The sequence below is a fragment of the Drosophila melanogaster genome, chromosome 3L (genome assembly GCF_000001215.4).
Source record: "Drosophila melanogaster chromosome 3L".
In the NCBI taxonomy this organism is placed as follows: Eukaryota; Metazoa; Arthropoda; class Insecta; order Diptera; family Drosophilidae; genus Drosophila; species Drosophila melanogaster.
In genome coordinates this window covers 17,723,556-17,743,103 of record NT_037436.4, presented here as the reverse complement: position 1 = coordinate 17,743,103, position 19,548 = coordinate 17,723,556, and the positions used below count along the sequence as shown (strand labels likewise).

General features: G+C 39.5%; 3 protein-coding genes across 4 annotated transcripts in view, besides 4 other annotated features; 1 reads left to right on the top strand and 2 right to left on the bottom strand.

Annotated features, from left to right (window-relative positions):
• The window catches only part of Ccn, a 58,825-nt gene that overhangs the window by 5,736 nt on the left and 33,541 nt on the right, over positions 1-19,548 (bottom strand). The window contains exons 7-9 of the mRNA NM_168744.2: positions 13,231-13,520; positions 12,763-12,915; positions 4,178-4,465 (exon numbers count right to left, since the gene is read on the bottom strand). Of these exons, the coding sequence (NP_730294.1) occupies positions 4,178-4,465; positions 12,763-12,915; positions 13,231-13,520 (731 nt within the window). The remainder of the gene's footprint in view (positions 1-4,177; positions 4,466-12,762; positions 12,916-13,230; positions 13,521-19,548) is intronic.
• On the bottom strand, positions 564-2,564 carry CG7460 (uncharacterized protein). Of its 2 annotated transcripts, none has more exons than NM_140747.2 (1): positions 564-2,564. In NM_140747.2, exon 1 carries the CDS (start codon positions 2,277-2,279, stop codon positions 819-821), a length of 1,461 nt encoding a protein of 486 aa, NP_649004.1. In that variant the 5' UTR covers positions 2,280-2,564; the 3' UTR covers positions 564-818. The 2 variants fall into 2 exon arrangements, with proteins under 2 accessions (NP_649004.1, NP_001261998.1); NM_001275069.1 differs by having other exon boundaries at positions 564-2,377.
• Positions 4,926-6,049: a mobile genetic element.
• Positions 4,926-12,198: a mobile genetic element.
• Positions 6,050-11,593: a mobile genetic element.
• Positions 11,594-12,198: a mobile genetic element.
• Positions 13,726-19,391, top strand: CG6052 (uncharacterized protein). The gene is made up of 2 exons (NM_140745.3): positions 13,726-18,928; positions 19,352-19,391. The coding sequence occupies exons 1-2, from the start codon at positions 13,785-13,787 to the stop codon at positions 19,383-19,385; spliced, it is 5,178 nt and encodes a 1,725-aa protein (NP_649002.3). The 5' UTR covers positions 13,726-13,784; the 3' UTR covers positions 19,386-19,391.

Genomic DNA, 19,548 nt, shown 5'->3' with positions numbered 1-19,548 from the left:
AATTTCGTTACCAAATTATTACTCGACCAAGACACACACTATAAAGCCGGGAAACAGATATTAGTGTTTGGGCTCAGCCTTTAAAATTTCTCTCATAGCATAAATGAACTGTGGAAAGGCAGTAAATTAATTTACGAGCATGGAGAGCGGTTTGAATCACATTGTATTTCAATTTGAACAGTATAGGTATTGAAGTGCCCAGTAATATTGCTATAATATATTGATTTCGTAGTAGTTAACTAAAACTTTTATTTATAAATTATCTTATCGTTTTCTGAGTACAGTCATTGTTGTTAGGCTAACTAAAACCAAACGCCTTTCTCAACAACACGTGAGATGTAAAACGAATATCTAATCTTGCCATAAATAGAAGTCTTAATTGTAGTTATAAAATATGTAGTTACCAAGTATTGATTAGGTATAGTCCGACAATTTCGCATTAGAACCCCCTTAAAGTGCCAAAAATATCGCCATGAAACGATTAGATTATTTAACTTGACTAAGTGCCTCTTACTATCTTACAAAGACTCGATGATCTTTCTAAGAAAAATCATAAAAATATTAAGAAAACCTTATTTACATTTTATTTACGCACGAGCACTTATATATAGTAATGTACAAGCATATTGTGTTTTACGCTGTAAAAATTCTTCAGTGGCAATGGCAATCCACCTGAAATATTACCCTCGCCACGGCTGAGCGAAACACAATAATAAATTGTGCCTAGACAAATATTAAGTATCGTCACTCCATTGCCTGTGGCCAATCTTGATTTCACAGCTTCGGAAAACATACATCCGGAATGACCTGGTGTGAGCTCATAGCTGAGATGTTCGCGCCCGGTAGTAGAGGTGCAATCGTTCCGCCTCCCGCCATCCCGTCTCAACGGCTCCATGGACCGTTGAGTAGAAGTGCTTGTGGGTGGATTCTCCGGCGAACTGGAGGCGTGGCCTGCCGCACACATCCTGGAGCGGAGCTTCCAGATCCCAAGCACCGGTTCGCAGCGCATCCGTGTAGGTGGAACGGAAGGTGTAGCTGCCTCGGAAGTTGGGATTCGCATGCCATTGAGTGCGCAGCATTCGCACTGGATGGGCAGTTTCAAATGGCAGGAACTTGCGGAAAAGCCACAGCAGACCCTCCAGGACCCTCTCCTCGGTGAGCGTTTCCATGTGCCGGGCGTGTGGGCCAATGATCCAGCCCTGCAGGATGCGTGGCTGCCTGGAGACTGGATAAAAGCCGAACACACTCTCCAGCCAAAAGAGTTCCGAAGCCCGCAGCTCCTCCAGGTCCTCCTTTAGCCAAAGACAATTGAAGCCAGGCCAATCGCCTGGCAGCGGAGGATTCTCAAACTCCAGAAAGAACTTGTCTACGGTGCCCAGCTTAAGACCCTCGATCGCTCTCACTTTGGCAGCTGGCAGGGCGGGAACAAAAAGTTTCGGATGCTGCTCCTTCAGAACTCCCAAGGAAACAGTGCATATGACATGATCCGCTGTGATTACCTCGCCATTCCAGCAACGCACGGTAAGCTCATCAGCTCCTTTCCAGTTAATCTCAGCAATACGTCTGTTTAGCCGCACATGATCCTTGAGGATACCAAGATCTTCGGACTGATCCTCTGGCGCTTTCATGAGTAGTTTGAGGAATCTTTTGTATCCCTTGTCCTTCCAATTGAGGAGCAGCTCGCCTTCGCATAGCCAGTACTCCAAGTGACCCTTTCCGGATACTTCAAACAGGTGATCCGCTGCCTCCACGGATGCTTCGAATTTGTGAAACACCTCCAGGAACTCCTCCGCAATGGTACGATCTATGGGCGGAAGCTTGGCCAGCTCCTTCCAGTACTTCATATTGATGTAGTCTCCCAACGAACCCTCGAAGTCCAGGAGCTCTGCCTGCCGGTCTGGTATTGACATATCAGCTATAGTTTTCAGTTGATCTGCTAGGTCGTCGGGTAGGACTTCTTTGTTGGATCGAACGCATCTAAAGGTTTCATAGTGCGGTTCCGTGACCTCCAGGAGGTTCAGGTCCTTGACCTTGTCGTATACTACATTTCCTTTCTCGCCATGGCACCACTGGGCGCCCAGGTCGACGACGTTATCGGCAAAGGGAATCGTGTGGACGCGACCGCCGATTCTATCTTCCGCCTCGAGGAGGAGCACATTTCGGAAACCGAGATCCAGAAGCCTGGTGGCCGCAGCTATTCCAGCGGATCCCGCGCCCACGATCACAATGCGAGCGGTTTGCCTAGTTTTACTAAGCAGACGCAATGACGCGGAACTCATGGTGGTGAAAAAGAGATATATATTGCTTATATCAACCGACCGTGCTCACGTTTCGACGTTCGGCTGGCAACTGAATCGGCATTTTTCACTTTCCCTGCTTCTCCCATATACTATTTCTAGTTTTTGCCCTCTTTTCCTCTATCTTTGTATATTTATGCGACTTGGCGATAAGACCTAATTTACTGATAAGAGGGCCTTCATTGTTGCTCCGGCGAATTGGTGTTATGTCAATGCAATTAAACCGAGAATAAAGCAATTGCCAAGCATACGCTGCAATATCAGCATTTTGATATCAGTTTGCTAAGAGAGCGAAAGAGAACAAAGCGTGCAGCAACTTTATCAAAAAAAGAGAGCTAGTTTTCTCTTAAATTCTGCTCACAAGCAAAAATAGCATTCGTTTCTCGATATTTCACGCGTATAAAATTAGCATCGAAAAAAGTTGACAGTAAATTCAAGAACTATGACCCAAGCTTATAAATAAATATGCATATTTAATTGTTATTTATGATGATTTAGCTCGAAATAAAAATCAGTATATCTCTATTTTTTAATATTGTGATATAGTGGGTTTTAGCATAAATATTTTTGCATAAAAATATAAATCTCTATTATTTGAAGTGTATTTGCTTGCGCATCGTCAATTATATAGATTCTGCAAAATTTATAGTTTTAATATTTTATACTTTACACTTCACCTTGTTGAGGTCTTTTAAGGTAAATTGTTTATTTAATAACGTTCCGCGCTGAAAGATTATATATTTTTTTAAATTATTCACTCTAACGAACAAACCGATAAATTTGTGAATAAAAGTTACTCGGAGGCCAAATAGTCAGTTGTAATATTCTTAATATTACTTTGGCAATCAAAAGCTGTTGTGCTCGACATCTTTTTCAAAAACCCATTCAAAGTCTACAAAGACAGGGCAAAACAAAAGCCTCAGCTTAGGCGCGCAAACAATCGCACGCACTCCCCCGCACAGCGATTTAAAGTTACCGCCTGAACGTATGCAACAAAATGTTATCGTTCAGTTTGCCAGTGGCGCAGTGAGCGAGGTCCTTTGATGAATGTATTCATAAAAATCCAATCATTGCAATTGCACAGCGCATACGGGCGGCGAAGGCAAAGGCATTCAAGATGAATACGCCAAAATAATGGGAAAACACAACAGACAGCTGGGCGCAGAAAAACCCCCTTCCTACGGCCACCGCCCATTTTGGCCCATTTACCCGAGGGACCGGGGAAATACGAAAGCCCCTCGCAACCAAGCAGTCAACAAAAAAATTGCAGCAATAATTTTTTTTTTCGGAAAACAAAAACACATTTGTGCATAGACTGGGAAATAACCAGAGCTAAATAAACACGATTAACAAGAGGAGACTGGTTGATACCTAAAAATAAGCTAACTTATTTGGTATATTATTCTTTATGACTTTGGGTTTTCTTATCGAATAATAAATCTCGCTTAAAATAAATCTGATTGCTAGATTCGATGACATTATAATGTACAATTAATTAAGTATATCCTAAAGTAAAATGTTTGCGAAAGACGTTTGATTTCTAAGAAACTATTTTGTTCCCATTTCGAGCCTATCATTCCCTTACTCCATGCACTCTAAAGGGTATTTCCTATGGCAAGCAGGGGAACAAAAGATGCGATTAAAATGACAAGTGAAAGCAATTTTCGTGCATCTGGTACAGAAAATTCGAGGGAAAAAGAAGAAGTAAGGGGAAAATGATTGTCGAGGTAGATACCCAACCGAATGATTGCCTCAAATGGCATGCGAATTCGGTTGGCCAGTGTAATATGACATCGATTATGGGCCTGCTGCCACAGAAACACCGAAGGCGAGACAAGAACAGGCCAGAAAAGCAAAACCCAGACCCTGCATTTACTCACCTTCGTGCTGCATTCACATTTCAGTATCCATTCGACGGCAATGAATTTATTCTCGATTTGTATCTGATGTGATTGCAGGAATTCCTGATCGATTGGCTCCAAGGCGACCGTGTCCCATAACTGTGCACTTTGCAGCACCGGCTCAGGCTCCACATTATCATCCCCATCATCATCATCATCATCATCTTCATCATCCTGGGGCTCCTTCATCTGCCTTTTTTTGTTCGCTTGACGTCGCTGTACGTAGTTAATTGGATCGACAGCATTTAAAGGACACAGCAACTCAACCTGAAGCACAAAAAAAAGTGCATAAGGGAAAAAGAAAAAAGAGAATTTTCGCAAAAAGATTGAAGATGTCGAAATCTCAGCAGAGAGAATTTCCTTTTTTTGGGAAAAAATGCATTTCGTAGAATGCGGGCTGGTGAAAAGTTGTTTAATTGATTTTGACATCTGGGTAGCATTTGACTTTTAATTTTGCTGCCATTCGGCATTGGCTCTTGTTGTTGCAGCTCTGCGAATTGACGTTTTAATGCCATTTACCTTTTAATTAAAAGTAAAAGGATGCAGAAAGGCGAGAAAGGAGAGTCAATAAACAAAACAGCAATGGCATTGTACAATGGTCTTTTGGGTATATCCGGCAGGAAAAACTATCATTAAATTTCCGGCTATCAAATAAATACGGCCTCAAATTATGGCAAGTGCATCAACAAATATTGTAAAAGGTACAAAAATTGCGGTGAGTGGCTATTGTAGTATATACGAACATAATAACAATAATAATAACAATAATAATAATAATATTAATAATAATTATAATATGAATCATAATAATAAGTCGACTAATAAGTAAACTTAGGACCACCCTAATTCCTTAGGGTCACCCTAGTAGATCTTTAGATACACCCTAATACTAAATATGCGAATTCAGCATGTACGCCTTTAGGGGTCGCACTCGACTCCCATTGGTTATCGAGTATGAACTTCATACATACATATTGCAGAATTTGCTAGTGTCAGCACTTGGCTGTCACAAGAGATCTGCCTGTAGACCACACTAAGATCAGTTATAAATCAGGAATAGATCTGGAATGTACACTCGCTTAATAAAAACCAAATAAAGATAAAATGACCTAAATGAATGACCTGAATGATAAATGAAGCTAAAGGAAACCGCTTGTGATAATTTTCAACTTCGATGCTCATCCACCAAGACGGCGGCAATTATGAAGAAAAAAGCGATCTGAGTGAGTAGAGTGTCAGTGTGATGGGAAAAAACAGGGGCGGAGTTCGACATAATATAAAAAAGAGAATAGCGCACATAAAGTGGCTATTATATACGAACACTCCACCACCCCAATGGTCGAAAGCTCAAAAACTACAAGCTGAGCTAGACCACTGTGTCGAATATCTCAAGAAAAAAATCCCCACCACACGCGCTCACTCAGAAAATCAAATAAAATCGTTAACAATTAACAAAACTCCAACTCCCAATCCGAAAAGCCTGCCTGTTTTCAAGAAAAGATGCCCGAACGACTGCGAGGGACCACTGTTCACACCGCATTGTGAACATACGTGCAGACATTGCAGCTCCACCACATAACCCCTAAATGAGGAAATCATCATCAACGTGGTGAGCAGCCCGCTCATTACGTCATCGAGGGAGTGTCAGCGTGCCAACCCCGGCGACGTCCAGCTGACGCAAGGAGGGTCAGAGTGAAGCAAATAGGAGCTGAAAAATAAAATATTTTTTTTTGTTGCCCTGCGTGGCACACCACCCTCGATGCACTGCGCTGCATATTAATATTACACAAAATATTGTAACATTGAGCGGAACTTTTTCTGCCCGATGAGAAGAATGGCCCGTAAAGCCATGTTTTTATGTTTATAATGTTTTTATTGGTTTTTATTTTATTTGTGGTTTTTTATTTGTGGTTGGCCAACCAAACAAAATGTATTATGAATTAAAAATTTTTAACCTATCTTTATGGACTATCTGTTTTTTATTTTTATTTCCTATAATTGTAATGTTGTCATTATCTCCTATTTCTGAAACTAAATATGGTCCTAAATAATTATTGTCAAGTTTATGACCCGTTTCGTTTTTAAGTAATATCTTATCTCCTATCTTTAATTCAAAGTTACTAATATTTCTATCATATTTTATCTTTCTATCGGCTTTTGCCTTGTCTAACATATTTTTAGCTCTTCTATATGCTATTTCTAATCGTAGCTTAACTTCTTTTGAATAGTCATCCATGTTGTAAATAGGATCTATTCTGTCTATCCTGTTAAAATCTATGAACTGTCTTGGTAATCTTCCAAATACTAATTCATATGGACAATATTCATGAACTACCGATGGTGTTGTGTTGAAACAATAAGTAAAATATTGTATCCATATATCCCAATCGGTTTTGTCAACAGATATATATGAGCGAACATACTCGTTGAAAGTTCTGTGACTTCGTTCTATTGTTCCTAATGTCTGGTGATGGTGTGCTGTTGAAGTAATGTTTTTTATCTTCATATATTTGCATAGGTCGTCTATAATTTGGTTTTTATATTCCGTTCCCATGTCCGTTGTGATTGTTTTCATTGGACCGTACTTTAGAATAAAATTTTCGAATATAGCCTTAGCAACTGATTTTGCACTTTTATTTGGAATTGGTACCGTTACCAAATATTTTGTTAAATCGCAAATGATAGTAACAGCATACTCATTTCCGTTTTCTGATCTTGGCAGTGGACCAATGGTATCTATCAAAACTTTATCAAATGCTGTTGCTGGCGTTTCTGTTATTGTCAACGGTGTTTTAGTATGTTTTGTAGTCTTGGCTTGTTGACATTTTAAACATGTTTTAACATATTTACTTATTGCCTTTGTCATTTGTGGCCAATAATAATAGTTTTTTATTTTCCTCAGGGTTCTAGAAATTCCTGAATGGCCTCCTTCTGATGGATCATCATGATATTTAGACAGTATTGCTTTTATTTGAACCTTATCATTTTTATCTATCTTAGTCACCTTGTTTAATAGCGCTATTTTTAAATTTTTTAGTATTTTATTGCCCTTTTCTTTAAAATTCTTTATAGTGACAAATTCGAAGATTTGTTCACTTGGTGACAATTGTGTTTGAATGATGCTATTTATTCTTGCTTCTTCATTAAGCCTTTGAAAGAATTGATCTAAATCGATTATTTCATTAGAATAAAAATTAGTCATATCAAAACGTGTTATAATTTGTTTTCCTCTTTTCAACAAACACTTATGCTTGTCTATTTTGAGTATAACATATTTTTTGGCATCAATGTTATTGATTACCTGATAGATATTGGGCATTTTTATATTTTCTTTCTCATTTGGTTCATGCAATTTTTCACCTGCGCAGGTATTTTTCTGTCTTGTTGTTGATCTTGTTGTTACCTTTAGTATCTGTCTATTTATTGCTTTAAGTTCTCCGATTGTTATTCGGGACAATGCGTCTGCGACATGATTATCTTTCCCCTTGAGATATTCTACTGTGAATTCAAACTCCTCCAAGTCAAGTCTCATTCTGGTTAATTTTGAACTGGGGTTTCTCATTGAAAAAAGATATGATAGTGGCCTATGGTCACTTTGTACTAAGAAATGTCTACCATATACGTATGGTCTGAAGTGATTTATTGCCCAGTGAATAGCTGCTAGCTCCTGCTCTGTAGTGGACTTATTACTTTCGCCTTTTGTAAAGCTTCTTGAAGCGTATGCCACTGGTAGCTGTTGACCGTTATGGTCTTGAGATAGTACCGCTCCACATGCTTGTTTACTAGCATCTGTGGTTATGCAAAATTGTTTGCTGAAATCTGGGTACTGAAGGAGTGTTGGTTTCATTAATTCCCTTTTGAGATATTCGAATGCATCATTGCATTCGCTTGTCCATTCAAATGGAACATTCTTTTTACAAAGCCTCGTTAAGTGGCGTGATTTCTCAGAAAAGTTCTTAATAAATCTTCTGTAATAATTGCAAAATGCCACGAAGCGTCTAGCTTCGTCTGCGTTTACTGGTTTGGGGTAGTTCTTTATTACCTCATATTTAGAGTCATCTGGCAATATACCTTTGTCAGTACACTTGTGACCTAAATAAGTAACCTCTTTCATAAAGAAAGTGCATTTTTCTGGATGTAATTTTAAATTATGTTGCCTACATAATTTGAAAACGTCGGTTAGATTTTTAAGCATGTGCTTTTCAGAACAGCCTATGACTACTAAATCATCCATATACAGAAATGCTTGCGAAGGCGTTAAACCTGAAAATGCAAGGGTCATCATTCTTTGGAAAGAATTTGGGGCTATTTTTAAACCAAATGGTAATCGCGTGTAGCGGTATGCTCCCGTTGAAGTTGAGAATGATGTTATATTTCTTGACCTTTCGTCTAATTCTATTTGATGGAATCCTGACATCAGGTCTAGGCACGAGAAATATTTTGCTCGGCCTAATTGATCAAGAATATCTTCTATTCTTGGAAGTGGGAATTTATCTGCTAGCAGTTTCTTGTTTATTTGGCGATAATCGACTACTAATCGCCATCTCTTTTCCTCCGAGTTAGGCAGTGATTTCTTGGGTACCAAGAGAAGAGGGCTATTATATTCTGAAATAGATGGTTCGACAATGCCATCTTTTATTAATTTGTCAACTTGCCTTTGAATTTCTGGTTTTTGACTTTCTGGCATTCTATAGTTTTTGATATAGACTGGAGTTTTGTCATTTAATCTCAATTTTTGCTTGTAAAAATTATTAGCTGATATGGTTTCTGTTTCAAGACCAAAAATATCGCTATATTCGGTGCATAATTTTGTTAAATCGCTTTTGAATAACGATGGAAATTTAAGAAGTTTTAATACTTCTAAAGTTCTTTGTGCACTATTTTCTATATTTGCGTTGTATACATCATAATCATCCAATGATTCGCTTTTTATATTTGCGCTACTAACTATAGCGTCTTTTTCAGTTGTATTAATAATTCGAATCAAGACGTTCTGAGTGTTTACGAGTGCACTTGCGATTATTATGCCAGGTTGTAATTCCTGGTTGGGGATGAGGACATGTGTGTCAGTAGATGTTAGTTGAATCTTTCGAATCACTTCTGATCTAGCTGGCAAAATTATTTCATTATCTAGTGAATGTATAATAGGAATGTTTATGTTCCTGAAATTTTTGGGCCTCAAAGTGAACCAATCTTCTTGGTCGTGGAATTCCAAAATACAATTGTATTTCTTAATGAAATCCAAGCCAATTATACCATCCCCTGGTATAGGAAAATTGTTAGGTACGATATGGAATTCATATGGTATTGCTGCATTAGCAATACACATTTCTAAATGTAGTGTACCTAGAGACTGAATTGTCCCTTGCCCTATTCCTGATATATTTGTTGTATTTTTTGGATTTAAATCGTTAAGATTATTGTTTCTGCATTTAAGCAGGGAAATTTCTGCACCTGTATCTATTAAAAGAGTTACCCATGAATTGGTACTCATATTCTTCAATCGTATAAAAATGCTTAAATTGAGATTAATTTTGTATAATTTTATTGTAGATTGTCGCTCAAGGGGGTATGTTCGTTTTCCGATTGTATGTTTCGGACATTGTGGGCATGACTTGTTTTATAGTTATGGTTTTGGTTACCTCTTGAGTAACCTCCACCTCTATTATAATTTTGGTTACCACCTCGTCCTCTGTTTCCACCATGGTAACCACCTCTGCCTCTATAGTTGTTATTGTAGGAGTTATAATTTCCTCGGCCATTACCTCTGTTTTGGTAATTTCCTCGGTAATTATTACCTCGATAGTGTCCTCTATTATTATAGAATAATACACTATTTGAATTGCCGGTCATTTCTGTACTGCAGTGTATGTATTTTTCAATCACGCTATTCATCGTGTTGAAATTTCCAGCTTCCAATATGGTTTTGAGCTTATCGTGCCCACAGTTCTTGGTCATTGCAGATATGGCTTCCTTTGTAGCGAATTTGTCTGCATTGTTGGAATCTAAACCATCATCTATATAGGCTGCTTCGAGCAACCCACGTAGGTTTTCTATCTCCGTGGTATATTGCGCTGCAGTTTTGCCGCGCTGTTGTGTACTAAGCATTTTTGCTTTGATGACATCGGGCGATTCGCCTTTAACTGATGCTTTTAATAGATTTATTATACCGATAATGGTCTTTTCATTTTCAACTTTGTGTGATAATGGACCAAGTATCTTTGTCTTGATTACCTCAACCGCTAGCATCTCCTGATCTCCTTTTGTCAGATCTATTAGCCGGAGAGCCGTGAGGAATCTATTCAAGTTTAACTTTTTGCCGTCAAACTCAGGTATTGTGGACGAAATTTGTCGCACATATTCCCTTGCTGTTGCGGCAGAGTCTGTCATTTTGTCCGTTTCCTGTATTCTTATTCCTGTATTTGAATCTGAAAGTTCTTCTTCAAGTAATTCGGGTAATGTTATTACCGCTGGAATTGCAAGATCGTGGAGATCCTCTTCTTTTATTTCTATTTCTGATTCTCCTACACTTTCGATATCCTCACCGATCTCAGCCACTATAGGTGTGCTTAAAATCGTTGGGATTGTAATATTTAAGTTGTGTCTGTACTTGACGTTTAACAAGTTCTCACGGAACCTGTTTAGAAATTTTACTGCTTGTGATAAATGATTTTTTGTTAATCTTTTCCTTTCTCTGTAAATTAATTGGCGTGCTCCATTAAAGCATCTTACCAATATCTGCGCATGCTTGTTGAGAGTGTCTTGTTGCACTTCTCTATTTGGTGTCATGCATTTATAAGACTTGTCAAAAGTTGTTTTAATTTCTTTAAGCTCGTTTTGTATTTCTTGCCAGTCCATTTAAAGAATACTATGGATTTATCTATGCAATCGAACTTTATAAATTTTGGCCTCTCTCAAATAGGTTTCTTCAATAATCTTTTTTTTTTTTTTTTCATTCTAGTTTTCTGATATTAAAAATAAAAATTTTAGATCATCTTAATTCAAAATACATTTTGGATGTTTTTTTTTTTTTTTTTTTTAAATTTTATCCAAACTATTCTCTGCTTTGCCTATATAACGCCTCTTTATTATCTTGTTATGCTTAACATATAGCGTTAATATAAACTGAGCGACTGTTACGATCGTCATGATCAAAAGGAGTAACCACAGTGACTGAATGTCATCTGTATGGTCGACTATTTTTAAGTTATTGACCACATTGGCCGTATTATCTTTTGTCTGACTATCGTCAGATCCAAACCAACCCATTTTTGTATATTTTTATTTTTTTTTTTTTTTTGTTTTATTTTTGGGTTTTGGTTTATTTTACTTTAAAAATATGTTGTTTTGATTTTTTTTTTTTTTTTTTTTGTTCAATATAGTTACATTTTCCTAAACTTTTACTTTGCAAAATATAATGAAAATATATATATTTTTTTAATATCTCTTTAATCATTCATTTCAAATATTAATGTACATTTAAAAAAAAAAAAAAAAAATTATTATATACTTGAAAATAACTTCATGTTATTACGTTATTTTTCAAAAGGAGGGAGATGTAGTATATACGAACATAATAACAATAATAATAACAATAATAATAATAATATTAATAATAATTATAATATGAATCATAATAATAAGTCGACTAATAAGTAAACTTAGGACCACCCTAATTCCTTAGGGTCACCCTAGTAGATCTTTAGATACACCCTAATACTAAATATGCGAATTCAGCATGTACGCCTTTAGGGGTCGCACTCGACTCCCATTGGTTATCGAGTATGAACTTCATACATACATATTGCAGAATTTGCTAGTGTCAGCACTTGGCTGTCACAAGAGATCTGCCTGTAGACCACACTAAGATCAGTTATAAATCAGGAATAGATCTGGAATGTACACTCGCTTAATAAAAACCAAATAAAGATAAAATGACCAACTGCGTTTTGAGACTTTATTAACTACATCAGAAGTAATGGGAATTCTAATTAACTACACTATATAAACAGCAGAATATATAAATAATAAAGTCTGAATAATATATTTCCGATTGACTTGCTTATGCAGGCAAATAAAATTGATGGAAAATATTATTTGCCTGATTGGCTTCGGATGTGAAGATATTTTGATTTGATTGACTAATGAAATAATATGTTGTAATCTGTGCTACTAACTTTTTATGCTAACAAAATAATAATATGCATATCATAAAGAATATTTTCCTCTTTATTAATTTTTTAATCACAATTTTAGTAAATACAGTTCATGCTTTACAAAACATTGTCGATTGGCTGTCGATGGGATTGCTTTCAAATTAACGGTAATCTAATTGAAAAGGACAAATGGCGAAAAACAAGCAAGGATGCGGAAAATGTAAATTTCTTCGAGCTGCAACAGAGGAGCAATGGAAAGGAAAGGAAATGCAGCAAACTCAATCCGCGAGGATTTTCATCTCTCCTCCTGAGGCGTCAGGTGGTCGGACTTTAAGCTCAGCCCGTCTTAGCCCAGTTGCCACTTGGCAGGTGTTGGATATGTATCCGGGGAATCCCCATCCCACTCACCTGTATCGTAGTGGATACCGCCGGGGCACAGCATTTGACCCCGCGATGGCAACGGCCACAGAGCTTCGGTCGATACAGCTTTCGGGAAACGCACTCGCCCAGTCGTATCCTGGCAGGACCTAGGCGCTGGATGCTCCGACACTCGTGGCCCTTCTGCGACAGAAAAATGTCAGAAAAATGGTGAAAAGGTTGATATTATTTGAAAAGCTTTAAGTAAAATTGCTTACTTCTATAGAAGCATATTCTATTTATTAAAAATTATTAAATATTAACTTCCGTAAATATCCTGTGAAATACCGGGGAAAGGTATCAAGAAAAACATCTTTTCCTTTCCATTCCCAAAATCATCAAATTCGTTTCACTAGTTTCTGCACTTTAAAATACACTTTCCTTAAACCTCAGTTCTACTCGTTTCGTGGGTATTTCCCCAAAGTAGCAAAAGTGTTTCGTCATTAAGAAGACACTCACTCGTATCCTGTGGGCCGGCTCCTCGTGCTCCTTGTGGTGATGATAACGCTGATGGGAGTGGCTGTGGGCGCGATGCTGCTTCCGCTTGTGCGTCAACGGGCGGCTCCTGCTCCACTTATTGTCCTCGTGGTCGTCCTTGTCGCACCTGCGATTCTCGCAGAGCCGCAAATTGCTCAGTTGATGGCAGCCCGCGTGGGTGGTGGTGTGCCGCGTGGCGGTGCCAAGGCCGCAGCTCCTGCTGCAGGCCGTCCAATTGCCGCTGGTGGTGCTGTTGTGGCAGGTGGCGTAAACTGCAACGAGTGGGAAGTTGGAGAGGATTACTAATGAGCCAGCTCATGATCGGGGTGCTCATTAATCACCGCCAGAAACGCAGTTAGGAAACATGATTCTTAGTGCAATAAGAACCAAACCTTATTGGTCACAATGTTTGTCCTGAACATATTTTGAATATTTAAAAATGCTAAACAAATATATATATAGTGCTTAGAAAATTATATCAAAAAATCAAAAAAATTAATCAAACCTTGAGCGAATTATATGAATTCTTCTGCATAATGAAGTCCGAGAGAGAATCATTTTCAACCAGTGAAATATACGCTGTTGGAGATTGGGATAAGCTAAAGCTGCTTATGTGGAAGAATTGGATTCTTCAGTGGAACCAAAAAATGCAAATTGTATTTGCCCTGGTCCTGCCAGTTTTGTTTCTTTGTCTTATTCTAGTACTTCGCATAATAGTTTTGCCCGAAAAGATGGATGAGATCCGCTACCCAACCGTATCCATATCGGACCTAAACCTTTATATGAGGATGGTACCACTTGGAAATAGGATATTGCACGAGAATGGATCCCTTAATATACCTCGAAACTTCCTTTGCTATACTCCAAATAACCCTATCAATAGTGCCATTGTGGGTGCCACTGCGATAAGACTAAGACTTCTGGGCACTAGAGCCTATGACACCGCTTTGCACATGGAACAGGATATGGTATTGCACAACTTCTTGGCAGGAGTTCAGTTTGAAGACAACGAGAACGTGAACACCAATGATGCAGGGTATCCACTTAATCTTAATTACTCGCTCCGATTTCCCAGTGAGCTGCGAACCATGCAAGGCCCAATCATAGACACCTGGCGTACTTCTCGTTTATTTCTGTCCTACGACACAAGTGGATCCCGTAATAGATTGGATAACGATGGAGGAGTTCCGGTCGGATATATTAGGGAGGGCTTTCTGCCAATTCAGCATGCCCTAACCATGTCCTGGCTGGCATTGGCATCGGGAGTTACGGATACAGGTATTCCAGCCATACACCTTCAGCGCTTTCCCTATAGGGCCTATACCTATGACCAATTGCTGAGTGGCCTGCGTCAACTACTGCCCTTCGTAATCCTGCTGAGCTTCATCTATCCCGCCTCGACTGTGACCAAGTATGTGACCAGCGAAAAGGAACTTCAGCTCAAGGAGATAATGAAATTGATCGGCGTACACAACTGGCTTCACTGGGTGGCGTGGTTCGTTAAGAGTTACATAATGCTCATGCTGGTGGTATTTCTTATCATGAGCCTGATAATGGTGAAGTTTTACGCTTCCGTAGCCGTACTTACATTTTCCAGCTGGGTTCCGGTTCTATTATTTCTACACACCTATGTTGTTACGAGCGTATGTCTATGCTTTATGCTAGCCGTTTTATTTTCAAAAGCCAGCACAGCTTCGGCAGTGGCTGCCATTTTCTGGTTTCTCACCTATATACCCTATTCTTTTGGCTACTATTATTACGAACGTCTTAGCCTCATGAGTAAGCTGCTCATTTCGCTGATATTTTCGAACTCGGCCTTGGGATTTGGCATCCACGTCATAGTAATGTGGGAAGGAACCGGAGAGGGAATCACTTGGAGGAATATGTTTCACCCCGTCTCAACAGATGATAGTCTTACGCTGTTTTATATAATCATGACAATGAGTTTCGGATCAATAATGTTCATATCTATTTGCCTGTATGTGGAGCAGGTGTTTCCTGGAGAATACGGTGTACCCCGTAGGTGGAACTTCATGTGCCACAAAAATTACTGGCGACAATACGTGCCAAGTTTGAATATTGTTCCCAGTTTCCAAACCATCCTACATGGATCCGCAAAAGCAAAGAGCTGTCGACGTGCAAGGGAGGTGGGAATACAATTGTTTAACCTGCAAAAAAACTATGGCAAACTAAAAGCGGTCAAGGGTATAAGTTTAAAGATGCATCGTAACGAAATAACCGTGTTACTCGGCCACAATGGTGCTGGTAAGACCACAACGATCAATATGATAACTGGTATAGTTAAGCCCACAAGTGGAACGGCCATAGTAAACGGGTATGATATACGAACCCATTTGGCAAAAGCTCGTGAATCTTTAGGAATTTGTCCTCAGAATAATATACTCTTTAAAGAAATGAGCGTACGGGATCATATTATATTCTTTAGTAAGCTGAAAGGAATTCGAGGTACCAAGGCCGTGGAAAATGAGGTGGGTAAGTATATGACCATGCTGAAATTGCAGGATAAATCATATGTGGCTGCCAAAAATCTATCTGGTGGCATGAAGCGTAAGTTGTCCCTTTGTTGTGCTCTATGTGGAAATGCCAAGGTGGTCCTATGTGATGAACCCAGTTCAGGAATCGATGCAGCCGGTCGCAGGAGTCTTTGGGATCTATTGCAAAGCGAAAAGGATGGACGCACCATACTCTTAACCACTCACTATATGGATGAAGCCGATGTCCTGGGCGATCGCATAGCTATCCTATCTGAAGGAAAACTGCAGTGCCAGGGCACCTCCTTTTATTTGAAAAAGAGATTTGGCACCGGCTACCTATTGGTCTGTATAATGCAGAGTGGCTGTGATGTAGGAGCCGTAACCCAGTTGATACGAAAGTACGTTCCTCCCATAAAACCGGAGCGAGTGTTGGGAACTGAGCTAACCTATCGCCTGCCCACCGAGTACTCAAAGAAGTTTGCAGAATTACTGCAGGACTTGGATGAAAAGTGTGCCCAACTGCAGTTGGTGGGTTACGGCTTGAGCGGAGCCACTTTGGAAGATGTTTTTATGGCAGTCAACACCGATAAAAGGGTTCAAGGTGGAGCAGAAGGGCCTCCGGTAGACGGAAGTATTGATTTTAAAGAACTAGTTTTTGATAGCAAAACGAGAGAGAAAAGACGTATCCGCCGTTGTTTTATGTTTTGGCAGGCTCTTTTTCTTAAGAAGTTTTATACCACGACTAGGAATTACTGGCTGCTGGGTATTCAGCTAGTTCTGCCCATAGCAGTCATGGCTTTGACAATACTCAATTCACGAGGTGGTAGAATTTACTACGAACTACCTGCTATGCCCATATCAATCAATCAGTATAGTTCCGCCTATGTCGTATTGGAGGATAATACAACTGATAAAACTTCGTCCTTGGCCGATGCTTACTCGAAACACTTGGAGCACTACGCCAGAAGGTGCACGTTGCTAAGAACAGGCGATCTGAAGTTTGAGGACTACATACTGAGCCATGACGTTAACCATAGCCGGCGAATTGATTTCCATTTCCTAGCAGGACTCACTGTATCGGAAAATAATTTTATCGTGTGGCTAAATAATAAGCCCCTGCATACGGCTCCTTTGACGCTCAATTTATTGCACAACGCCTTGGCTATTAAATTGCTCGGCCAGGATGCCTCTACTTACGTAACAAATGAGCCGTTGCCATATAGCGATGATACAAGGACTTTGAGACTGAATAAAGGACAAGTGTTGGGCGCTGAGATATCTATAAATTTATCCCTAACCATGTGCTTCATCACGGCCTTCTATGCGATTCCCATCATAAGGGAACGAGAAACTCGAGCCAAACTTTTGCAATTTTTAAGTGGAGTTGATGTGTGTGCCTACTGGACAAGTCACATTGTTTGGGATTACTTAGTATTTGTTCTCTCAGCTTTATCCTCCATACTCACCATTGCCGCATTCAAGGAGATTGGCTACATAACACCACTAGACCTAAGTCGTTACTTCTATATGCTGCTGATATTTGGATTTCCCGGCATTATGCTAAGTTACGCTGCATCAGGATGCTTCTCCGATGCTGCCACAGGGTTTACTCGCATATCCATTATTAATACCTTGATGGGAACTGGTCTCTTTTTGATGTTCATGACCCTGAATTTTGAGGCCTTTCAGCTGAAGGATGTGGCGGAAAAACTAGCCTGGTACTTTCGGTTATCTCCACACTACAGCTTGGCCAGTTCCACTCACAGCATTCATATAGGATATAATATTCGACGCGGTTGCAGTATAGGTGGCATCAGAAAATTACCAAAACAACTGCGCTGCCGAAATGTTCCCATATGCTGTGATATTCCAGGCTATTATGGCTGGCGAAAGCCTGGTGTTTTGGTAGAAATCACATATATGATTATGCTTGGTTCTACATTATTTTTACTAATAGTCATGCACGACGCCAAGGTATGCAATCTTATTGCCGAAAAATTGGGAAATTGTTTTTCGAAGCGAAAACGTGTTGAAGGAGGAACTTCTATCGAAAACGATAGTGTAGTCGCCGAACAACGTGTGGTCCGAGAAATGATAAACTCAGGACGAAAAGATGTACCTCTTTTGGTCTACAAAATAAGCAAACGCTATAGAAGCAAACTTGCAGTTAAGGCCATTTCGTTTCATGTACCCCATGCCGAATGTTTCGGACTTCTGGGTATCAATGGAGCTGGTAAGACGTCAACCTTTAAGATGCTAGCTGGGGATGAGAAAATAACCTCTGGAGAAGCCTATATAGATGGCACCAACATATCCACTCATAAGGTTTATCGGAAAATCGGTTATTGTCCGCAGTTTGATGCACTGTTTGAGGACTTGACTGGTCGCGAAACCTTAAATATCTATTGTCTGTTGCGAGGTGTGCAACGACGACATGTAACGCCCATATGTTGGGGACTGGCCATATCCTTCGGATTCGCCAAGCACATGGATAAGCAAACGAAGCATTACAGTGGCGGAAATAGGCGAAAGTTGAGCACCGCCATATCGGTACTTGGAAATCCATCGGTTTTATATCTGGATGAGCCCACCAGTGGCATGGATCCTGCGGCAAGACGACAACTATGGCAAATAATAGGCCTGATTCGAACTGCTGGAAAATCCATTGTCCTAACCTCGCACAGTATGGATGAGTGCGAGGCTCTGTGCAGCCGATTGGCCATAATGGTCGATGGCGAATTCAAGTGCTTGGGTTCGGTGCAAAGCTTAAAGAATCAGTTCTCAAAGGGCCTGATTCTTAAAGTTAAAGTCAAGCACAAAAAGAAAACTTTTCAGCGTGTTGTAGAAGATTCTTCTTCCTCAAATGACAAAAAATCCATTTCAGAAACTGATTTAAAGTTTCTTCAAATGGCTTCTGTTATGGAGAGTTCTCAAGCAGATCGAATTTTAAAGGTGAATCGATTTATATCAAAAGAGATACCTGACGCAGAGCTCAAAGAGGAATATAATGGACTGATTACATACTATATACCACACTCAAAAACATTGTCGAAAATATTTCAACTCCTTGAAACTAACTCGCATAAACTGAATATCGAAGATTACCTAATTATGCAAACACGGCTGGAGGAAATCTTTTTGGATTTTGCTTCAAAACGAGATAGTTCAGATATCTTTACTAAACGGTGGGTGCTTATACATACATATTTCAGTCAGGTTTTAAATATATCTTATTTCAGGAAACGTTGGTGTTGCTAAATAATTTTTTGCGTTGTTAGTTGGTTTTTGTAAATTCAAATACATTTTTTTATACATTTTTCATATTTGGACGTGTTTTGATTATTAGAAGCCCCTAAGCTACCTTCTACATTTGCCTGTCTGTGAAAACATTCTTCAATGCCATGTGTACTAATTGCCGCCCAGGACTGACTCCTCAGGTCCTGCCAACCGCTCCGTAGATGTCTCAAATGCTCGATTTCCCAGTTAATTCGCCAGAGGCTATTCCTTGCAGCTGCTGGCAGGAGCGCTTAATATCTTGTTTATTTATTGCATTCTGCGCGTTTAATTAACACTTAATCCCTGTGTAAGTAATTACGCTTTTGCTCCAGCATTTACTCCTGCTCGTGGCCTCCAGTCTCGTGATGGAATAATTCATCTTCATAAATATGCGCTGCATTCTCCACTCGGTTTTTGGGTAGGATGTGGTTTCCCGGGCGCTTAAAAAGCATTAAGTTGCGCATCGGACACAGCACGACACGCCCCTCAGCGCCATTAACTCAGGCCAGTGGGCGGTGGGTGGGTCAGA